At 19.1% G+C, this 11606-nt stretch overlaps 1 protein-coding gene across 1 annotated transcript; it reads right to left on the bottom strand.

Moving 5' to 3' along the window:
- Window positions 1-308: 308 nt before the first annotated feature.
- On the bottom strand, window positions 309-11072 carry LOC128951466 (neuronal acetylcholine receptor subunit alpha-10-like). Its single transcript, XM_054296714.1, has 8 exons — window positions 10982-11072; window positions 9190-9341; window positions 8842-8886; window positions 7408-7517; window positions 3655-3835; window positions 2473-2827; window positions 1509-1674; window positions 309-939 (listed from the first exon to the last, which is right to left on the bottom strand). The coding sequence occupies exons 1-8, from the start codon at window positions 11070-11072 to the stop codon at window positions 309-311; spliced, it is 1731 nt and encodes a 576-aa protein (XP_054152689.1).
- Window positions 11073-11606: the final 534 nt, after the last annotated feature.

Genomic DNA, 11606 nt, shown 5'->3' on the forward strand with positions numbered 1-11606 from the left:
ATAGAGAGAGAGAGAGAGAGAGAGAGAGAGAGAGAGAGAGAGAGACTGTATTCACATAAATTAAAATACTGTTAAAGTATTTAATGTGTGTATATATATATGTTGTAAATGTTTTTTGTTGTTAAATTCAATTTGTTTTTATAATATAATTATTCGATATATTAAATAAATAGATTAAATATCTATAATATAATCTACACATAATTAAATATACTGTCAAATATTTGTATTATGTGTGTATATATACTGTATATATATATATATATTAAAAAAACATTTTGTTTTATTTGTTTTATTTATTTATTTTTTTAAATAGTAAAGTAAGGAAAGCCTCGTTGTTGTATAGGAATGACTACCAGAAACATAACGGATGAACAAAACGTTATGATAAAGAATATCCAGAATAGTATGCGATCGACAAACAGTGCCAATAGTCGCCACTCGTGTATTACCGCACTGTCCCCAGCTTTCAGTTCACTTTTCCATAGCATATACCGACACATTGTATCGATTAGATCTTCGTGAGCAGTCATCAGCTTATCATAATTGGCACAATGATGTCGTCGATGTTGTTGACAAGCAGTTTTGTTGTCACCATCACTACAACAACAACAACAACTACTACCGGAGCAACAGCATACGTGTTGTTGGTGTTGTTGTTGCTGCTGATGATGATGATTATCACTAATTACTGGTGTTTTTCCAGCACCGGTAGCTGTAGTGTTGGCAGTGGCTGTAGTGGTGGTTGTGTTGTTATAATTATTTAGCAAACGTGTACACGATTTTGTACGACTAATGTTTAACAATAGTTTATAGTTGTCTTCAATATTGATCAACGATTCGCTACTCTGTGCGTATCGATGACCGTATGTGTCGATCAATGTTGTCAGCGGTGGTGGTTGTGGTATCGGTGACGACAGATTGCGATGACTACTACTACTGTACCAAACATTGTTGGCATGTAATGACTCGTCTCGTTGTTGTTGTTGTTGTTGTTGGTGTTGTTGTTGAGGTGTATGTAATCTATAATTAGTTTGTTGTTGTTTTTGTTGATAGACATTGTTATCATTAATTGTTGAGCTATTTTTCATATCCTAAAATTAGAAAAAATAATAATAATAATAAATTAATTTAAAAATAAAACTATAATTTAAATTATTAATATATAATTTTTATTAGAAATATTGTAAACTATTAATTAATTTTATATTACTATTATAGTGTCTCAAAAAATTATAAATTATTAATTAAAAAAAGTAAAAAAATAATTATTCACATAACTATAAGATTTTATAAAGTATATTTTTTTAGAAAAAAAAACATTATAAAATATATATTATTATATATTATTTTCTTTAAATTTTTATCTTTAATTTTTTTAATAAATAAATTTTCAAAAATATTTTCTCATTATCCGATTTTTATCTATTAATTAATAATTTTACTAATCTATTAACAATTGTATTATTAAATAAAATAATTTTTAACAGTTTTTTTTAATTACCGACTGATTATTTAATTGTTCACTTAAGTCATTGTTTGATAGTTTAGTAATATATTTGATCCAATCGGGTATTTTGCGTTTAACTGGTCCGCGATAGTGAAAGTTAAGCACAATTACCGTCATTATTACCGATACGGATGTAATGGCCATAACTACTGTTAAATATATACCTAATATAAAAGTAAAAATCTATTAATATTTTATTATTATCACAAAAACATCAAAAGTCATAAATTAGTACATTTTATTAACAAATTTGTTTTTAAATATAATAATAATATTAATAATAAATTTAATTTAATTAAATTTTATGTTTTAGAGTTCAAATTTTAAAAGTCAATTTTGGTTTTCAACTTCTAGTTTAATATTTATTTTTAAAAATATTACTTAAATTTAGTCAAAATAAACTATAAATTAAATTTTTAAAATTTTATTTCAATATCAAATTATGACAATTATTTTGTTATAATTAATTAATATATAAATATTAATTGTATATAATTATAAAATTATTCACATATTATTTTTAATTATAATTTTTCATCATAGATATTAATGAATCATTTATTAATATAATATAATCTATAGTTTGATATATTTAGATGTCACAATTTATTTTAATATTAATTTAAAAACAGTAATATTATCAAATATTTAAATAATTTACATAATAATACTAAACTTTTTATAATTTAGACTTAACTATGGATTCGTTTTTTTAGTTTTATCTACCATTTATATTTAAATAAATTATCATATAATATAACATTTATTTTTTTAAAAAACTAATTAATTAAATTGTATTTTATTTTTAAATAACAAACAAAAATTTTGAAAAAAACTGTAAATTATACGTTTATAATTTTAATGTATAATGTTGTTTTATTAATGTATTAGTACTATTAGACTTGAATCTATTAGACTTGAAAGTGAAACTAAAGTTAATAAAATTATGTAATTATAATTACCTAATAATGGTATAGATTCGGAAGTTTCGGGTAATTTTTCCGATATGGCTAACATAAACACCGAAAAGGCCAACAATACGGTTACTCCGAGTGCTATTTTTTCGCCCGAATCGGGAGGTATACAAAATACTAGTAGTGTGAGCACCGATAGCATCATACAGGGAAGTATAACATTGTAGGTATAGTACAATATTTTGCGCCGTATGGTCAACGTTATGGTCACATCGGGAAACGGTTCCGGACAGCACGGGTAGCGGACAACATTGCGCTGAATGGTAGCCTCCAGTAGATCCCATTCCCCGTTTGGTACATAGTTACTCATATCAATTTCACCTGTCCTATTTAGTACATCTACCTTTATTTTAGATTAAAATTAAAAGTTTTTTTTTAAAAATAATAATTTTTAATACTTCTAATTATAAAATAATCAAATTTATCAATAATCTTATTTTTATTAATTACAATATTTATTACATATATATAAATTTAAATTAAATAATATAATTTTTATCCTAAAATGCATATTTTTACTAATAAAAATAAAATCTTGAATCCATTTTTAATTTCTATTTTAATAATTTATAATTAGATAATAATTTAGTAATTGTTTTAGTATTTATTTTACAGTTTTGATTTTTAAAAAATCTAATTATTTTTAATTTTTATTTTTATTATTAGTTCAAAACTGTAAAATAAATATTAAAATAAATTATAAATTATTATCTAATAATAAATTACATACTAGTTTGATTCAAAAACGATAAATTAAATTTTTATTATATTAAAACTTTAAAATTATAGTTTATTTTATATGTAATTTTTTAATTAGAAATAAACAAGTAAAAATTATAATTATTTTTAATTACTATTTATTATTATTATAAATATTTGTTTATTGATATGAATTTGTTTGATAATAGAAATGCTAATTATTTTTTAAAAATTTATAACATTAATCAATTAATATCTAATCTCAATTAAAAGTTATGTCAATTTTAGACTATAAAAAAATATTTCTAAAAAAACATGTAGTAATTACTTGACAATTATTTTTAAATAACTCTAATTTTAAAACTATTGATTTTGATTATTATTATAATCAATTATGTTTATTATATATTTATATATGAATTTAATAATAATAATAATAATAATAATAGTAATAATAATTTTAATTCAAACCTGTAAACCATCGTAAATCCATGAACCTAATTTGAGCTTGCACGTTTGATCGTCAAACGGAAAGTACGTGACATCTACCTGACACGTGCTACGGAATTTGGTGGGCGGCGGCCAAAACACGTTACCACTGGGCTCTATGATGGCGCGTGAGTTCATATAGCCCTGCGTATAGTCATCAGCGCTACAAACAAAACAAACAAATAAAATATACATTAAATGATTTATTTGCAGTATTTTTTATAATGATATAAATAGCAGATAAATATACTATACATTGAATATATAAATATATAATAGTAAATAAATAAATAAAAGTATCTACGTCAATTACTAGCACTAAATAATAATAATAAAAAAGATAATGAGATATAATTATCATTATTTATAAAAGTGAACATGTCTATTATATTTATTTTTTATTATTATTTCTATTGCATATATGTTTATATATTTTATTTATATAGTATTCACTAGTCTATAATAATAAAATGTTATTGATTTGACAATTACTATAAATAAAAATCTCAATGAATTATTATTATTATTATTATCATTAGTTTATAAATTGCTACATATTCATAATTTTTAAATAGAAATATCATTTTTTTGTTAAAAATATTTTTTCTATATATATATACATAATATATATTTATGTTTTATATTTAGCTGATTGATTCAAACAAAAAGTTTTTTTTAAAAATATTTTATTTTTTATTTAACAAAACAAAAATCAATACAAACACTAAAAACTCATAATATAACTAACAATTTAATGATATTTCAATTGACGTTTATATGTATAGAATTATTGCTGACTTGTGAGCAAAATAGTGTGTTTTTACTATTATTTTTTTTATCCCAATGTCTATAATAATGGCATCAAATAATTGGCTTTTATTTAATGCAAATCCAAGTGAATTGTGATTTTTGTTTTGTATTTAATTGAATCGATTTTTTCATTAGATTCTTATATTTTGTAACTAAAAAAATATTATTTTTATTATTTAAAAATTTTATAGTATTATAATATTATAGCAATAATTAAAATTAACAAATGTAAACTTGAAAATTTATTTTTATTAAAAAAATGTTGTTTTGTATTTTATTTATATAAACAAATAGTATTTAAATTTAAATAAAAATATTTAAAATAACTTGAAATTGTATATTTAAGTTATTATTATATTTTTAAAGTTTAATATATATATATATGGGTTGGACTCAGGTATAATTAATTTAATATTTATATGATATTATTAGTATATAAAATCTATAATATAATTTTAATGATTAATTTAATAAAATTTTAATACACAATCAAAACAATTATATTAAAATCAAAATCATACACACATTTATACTTAACTATATAAATGTCAAAAATTATTAGTGAATATTCTGTATATATATATATATATATATATATATATATATATATATATAAAAGTATTTGTATAACAAACAAAAAAAATAACTGATTTTTAGCTAAAGTCGTATTATAGTAATATATTGTAGCGGTTTATAACAACTAATAATTGACTGAAAGAGCATTCAATTGAAAATATTTTGTATACACACAAAAAAATATATACACTTTATATATAAACAGAGAATTAATATATATTTAACCAAAAAATATTGTGTACAAAGCCATTCAAAGCATTTGTAATAATAATAATAATAATAATAATAATAATAATAATAAATAAGTAAATGAAAAAAACTAAATAACACCGAAAAAAAACTTAAACACAAAGTTACACATAAAACAAAACTATACACAAAAAAAAACAAAATATATCATAAAATATAGTGTTTACTAATAATAATAATAATAATAATAATAATAATACTATACAGTATTATACAGATATATAGATAGAAAAAACTTATTTTTTGAAGATTTATTTCCTATCTATTGTATATCATAATTGACAATATAATATTTTGCTTTTTATTTATATATATAAATTTAATACAGTATTTATTAATAAAATAAACAAATATATATATATATACTAATATCCATCTAATCTAACTCAACCAATTCCTAATTTAAATTGATTTATTTAATCAACCATAATTTCTATTGAAAAAATGTGACCAGTGTAAAAATTATACATAATATTTATTTTTAAAAATATAATTTAAAAATAAACGCATTTATAGTATTAAAAAAAACTGTTGATATATTTATAATAAGATTTAGTGTCGAAATAATTTGATTGGAAATACTCTATAGACTGTACTTATAATAGTATTAATAAAATAATAATAAAATTACTTTTTTTTGTTTGTTTGTTAATAAAACTCTAGAAAATTGCAATTTTATAAATAAATATTTGTTTGTGTGTTTGTGTTATATATATTTATTTTCTTTATTTATCTCTATATTAATATTACTAATGATAACTATACTCTATCTAGATTGCTATATATATATATAGTTACATATAATATAACCTTGATACGATAAATATAATAGATATACTTATAAATATAGTTTAGATAAAAACTATATTATATTTGAGTGGAAATGGCATTTACTGTCACCCAAGCTATCAGTCATCATAAATGATACAATCATTTTAGAAAAAAAGAAAGTGAAAGATATATATATATATATATATTGATATATACTGTATATATATATATATATATATAAAGAGATATAATATTAATATTATATAAGAGTATTGCAAAAATATATTAATATATGTGAAAATTGTGTTTAAATATACATTATATTTAGAGTGATGTAAATTTATTTAGTTTTTATTTTATTTTTTTGAATGGCTAATGTGATAGACTGTATCTATTTTTGATATATATATATAAATATAAATATGTGTGATATATACTGTATAAGTATTTTGGACTTTCGAAAAAAAATATTTTAATAAAATATTTGATAAAAAAATATAAATAAAATATTTATTTAGTCAAATTGCTACTTGATTGAATGCTTGCGAGAAAAAAATAAATAAATAAATAGATAAAAGTATTATTTGCTTATTTTTTAGGAAAATTTATATTTTATAAAAAAAAAATTTTATAATAGAATAGTCTATTTTTAACATTTAATAAATATATATATAATTTATTCAAATCAGAGTTTTATTTATATAAAAATATATTTATAGTTTAAAATAATATAGATTAGTATCATAATCTAAAATAAATTTTGTGAACTTGATTTAAATACTTATTTTAAAAAATCAATATTAAATCTCTCTCTCTCTCTCTCTATATATATATATATATATTAAAGTTCAATAATTATTTACATGTAAACTATTACTAAAAATAATACTACAAATAACACGAAAAAAATAATTTCAATAATTTTATTTTAAATAATATGTATTTTTTAAAAAATAAGTTTTTGTAAAAATAATAATAAAATCAATAATATTCATTTGATAGTTTTTATTAAATATTATGCTGATATACAATTTTAATAATAATACAAAATAAGGTAATAAAAAATATAATTGAATTTTTAAATAAAAAAAATAATATTTAATATAATTTTAAATATTTACAACAACAGCAAAAAAATCTAGAAAATCTATCAATTTATTTATTAAATCTATTTTAATAAAATAATATTTCAAAATAAGATTTTATTTAAACTATACTTATACTATACTATAGATATATTGTTGCTATATTATCAATAGTTTTTTTTATATATATTAATACTTTATATACTGTTTATAAAATAAAATACTGTATATAAAAAAAGCAAACCTATTATAGAGTACAATATCGGGTCTCCATATCTTTTCACAGGGGATACGGATTTTGGTTAACCCACCAAACGATGAGGAATTCCATGCGAGGAACTCATCGATCCATTCCTATAAATAATAATAATAATAATAATAGTAATAATAGTATTAATTTCAGTTATTGAGACCGAGAAATAAACAATATTGTAATATACAGTATATATATATATATATATATATATATATAATATGATGAAAGATGATATCAATATCTTAATAAATATATATATTGTATATATATTTATAGATATGTTTTATACGTATAACTTATACAGTATATATATATATATACCGTATATCCTGTCTATTGAATACATGTATGGCTTAAACTTCTGTATAATACTATTAACAATAATAGGAAAAATGCGAGAGAAAACACAAAATAATATAATTGTGTTGTTTTGTTATGTGATTTGTGGCCACAGAAAAAAACTATTGACTAAAATAACATCAGTGGCAGCAAAACAATAGGCAAATATATTTTATTATAAAAATTATACTAATAATATTTTTTTGTGATTTAATACAAATATAGTTGTGTGTGTGTGTGTGTATGTGTGTGTGTTAGACTATATGTGATCAATTTATTTTGTATTGAACTATATATGATTTATTATTAAACTTGAAATTGAATTTTAAAAAATATATAATTGCTATACAAATATATACTGTTTAATATAGTAAATTTAAAATATTTTTAAAAAATTGTTATTAAACTATTTGTTATTATATTTATTATGATATATGATCAAATTATATATATATATATATATATATATTGTTTCTGGTAAAATAATTTATTTTTAATTATAAAATTAATTTTTTAATACATTATTTTTTTTAATTTGACAGTTTGATATTATTTTTTTTAATAATACTATAATATTTATAATTTATTTGATGTTAAATCTAACTTTATTTGCATTTATTTTAATTTAATTAAAAACAAAACATTAAATGATAAACTTAAAATCTTATTGTTTTATTAATTTATTTGAATCGTTCAAATTGAAAATTTTACAGTAAATTAATTTTAAACAAAAATAAAATTATATAAGTGTTTTTTGAAAACAATTTGTTTATATACTATCCTTTATTATGAAATCTACTAAATAAATGGATAACAAAATTAAATTAATATTTAAATTAAATTTTTTAATTACAAACATTATATTTAAATGAATATTCTTTTATTTGGCATATTTTATATATAATAAATCTTTAATTAAAATCATTGAATAGTGTATATTACAATATTAACCAAAAAGTTTAATTATTTAATTAAAATATTTTTATTTTCTTTATATATAAAATGTTGTTAATTTATTTAATTGTTAAAAAATATTTTTTCTCTCAAATTTAAAATATAATAAAATTTTGTTTAATTAATTACCTGATCTAACCAAACGTTTGTAGTTAGCACTTGATTTTTTTCATCCTTGATGTTAGAGAAAAATTATTATATTTAAAAAACAATAATTATATTTTCAAAAAAACAATAATTATATTAAAAAACAATAATTATATTTTAAAAAACAATAATTATATTTAAAAAAAATAATTATAATAAAAAAACAATAATTATATTAATAAAACAATAATTATATTTAAAAAAAACAATAATTATAAAAAAATATTAATTTATTAAACTGTATTAAACTTAATTAATTTAAAACAGAAAATTATTAAAAATAATTAAATTATTAATTAATTAAATAAATTGTTTTTAATAAAAATCTACCAGATCAAATATCTGTGTCAATGTAATGCCCAAACGTATGATCACTGGATCGCTGGCATTGAGAACCGGTCTAATAGTGTTGTCATAGTTTGTCATCAAATAGTCCAGTAGTCGTCGTTCATCATTATAGCGAAATGAAAAATCAATTGTACCTTGATAATAATAATTATAATAATTTTTTTAAAATACAATTAATCAATTAATTAATATTACTAAAATTTTTTTTTTGTTTAATCACAATTTTTAGAATTATCGCTGTTCTAATAATATAATTAATTACAAATTTGATAAACTGTATAATAATTAATTAATATTCATAAATATATGAATAAATTATTATTAGTATAAATTTAGAGTGTTTAAGATAAATAATATTTAAGGCACTATATATATATCAATACATTATTTTTAATATATAAATTTATCATAATATAATTACTTAAAATTAATTATTTAATTTAATTTTTAATACTATTTATATAAAGTATATATATAAAAACTTTTTAATATTATTGATAAAATTAATTAATTAAATTTTACTGACCATTATTATTGCTACCACTTTGACAATTAATTATTTTGGACAGTTGTGTAATATTTATAGTAAAAGCAATAATTATATTTAATTTCATAATTTTTTATTTAATAATTTATTAATATATATATATATATATTTATTTATATAAAAAGTTAGCACTTTGAATTTTTTAAATGCACTATATTAATTTATTATTACAAATATTTACATTATTATCTAATTTAATTTTATTATTATTCACAATATTGTGTGTGTTTTTAACAACATAATAGTGATTTTTTTAATAAATTTTATGTGTTATTTAATACACACACATATAATAAATTAGATGACAATAACAATAATAATAAACAAAATAATTAATTATAAAATTTTTATTTTATAGTTTAACAATTGAAATTCACTGGCATTAATTGTTTTAAACAATTCAATAGCATATAATATACAGTAAATATTTGATTAAAAATAATAAAATATTTTATTTTATTATAAACAATAATATACAGTATTATAATAAATAATATATTACTGTATAATGATATTCATATATATATATATATATTGTTTGTATAGTTATTTCCAAACGAAAGCACTGATGATAGCATAACACTTGTACTGTATATATATATATAATACTACAGTATATAATAATAAACACACAAAAAACTATTAGTATTTTAATATCATATTAATGAATAGCATTTTATTATCATATAATAATAATAATAATAAATCGTTGACATTAGAAAAACACTTGAAGTGTACAAACAAATAGCAGCAGTTTATATACAGTGTATATACAGTAATATTATAGACACTGATAATAAACATACAGAATATATGGAAAAAGAGAGTCTCAATGAATAACAACTTTTGTCACAATAAATGCAACGATAAAAAAAATCCTAGAAATATAAATAATAATTATAATACAGAATATTCTTTAGGGAAGTTTAGGCAACAAATCGACCGGTGCTTTGTGCACACAACTGGGTGTTTGTAACACTAGTATAGTATAGTATGTCAATGAGTGTGTGTGTGTGTGTGTGTGTGTGTGTGTGTCACACATATCAGTGAGGTATTAATAACATAGTAAAATAGTTAACAACAACACTAGACATACAGTTTTTGGATAAGTAGTAGTAGTAGTACTGAACCAGTAGTTTATTCAATGTCCGGCACATACAGTATTATCGTATAACAACAGTACAGACACTAAATAGTGTGTCGACTAATAAATGTGTTGTAATTAACAGTTAAAAGGAGGAAAAGTTAAAGTTTGTTGTGCGAGATGTGTTGAGAGCATCAAAACTACTAGTGCTGTAACTGTGCTAACGGTGCTCATGATTATGATGATTATGTGTATAACATTTTCACATTCACAAACATATATACATATATATAGACGATAGACAAAGGCTAAACAATAGGCCAAAAATTGTTAGGGTTGTGCTCTCTATATATATATACATATATACAATATATAAAGTAATACTGGTGTGTGTCGACTGTCCAAAACGATTGAATACTATAACTAACAGTTACTGTATGTATGTATGTATGTATGTGTRTGTGTGTGTGTGTGTGTGTGTGTGTGTTATACTGTATATGACTAACGCTTTGAATTGATTTTTTTTACATACAAAATACTGTATATAACTGTTTATATATATACTATACAATACAATACATTAACAATATATATATATGACTTATAAAGAAAATAGAAATATATATAATATAATATATATACAGTATTTATATATATATAATATAGATTGAGAGGAAAGGGATTCTGAATACTGTGAGACCCCAGAGCTTGCGCTTCAATATATATATATATATATAATTTACGATCTATAATATAACAAATTATATT

This window comes from Oppia nitens, unplaced genomic scaffold (assembly GCF_028296485.1).
Source record: "Oppia nitens isolate AA-2021 unplaced genomic scaffold, nextdenovo-longstitch-racon4-pilon3 scaffold1_pilon_pilon_pilon, whole genome shotgun sequence".
Taxonomy (NCBI): Eukaryota; Metazoa; Arthropoda; class Arachnida; order Sarcoptiformes; family Oppiidae; genus Oppia; species Oppia nitens.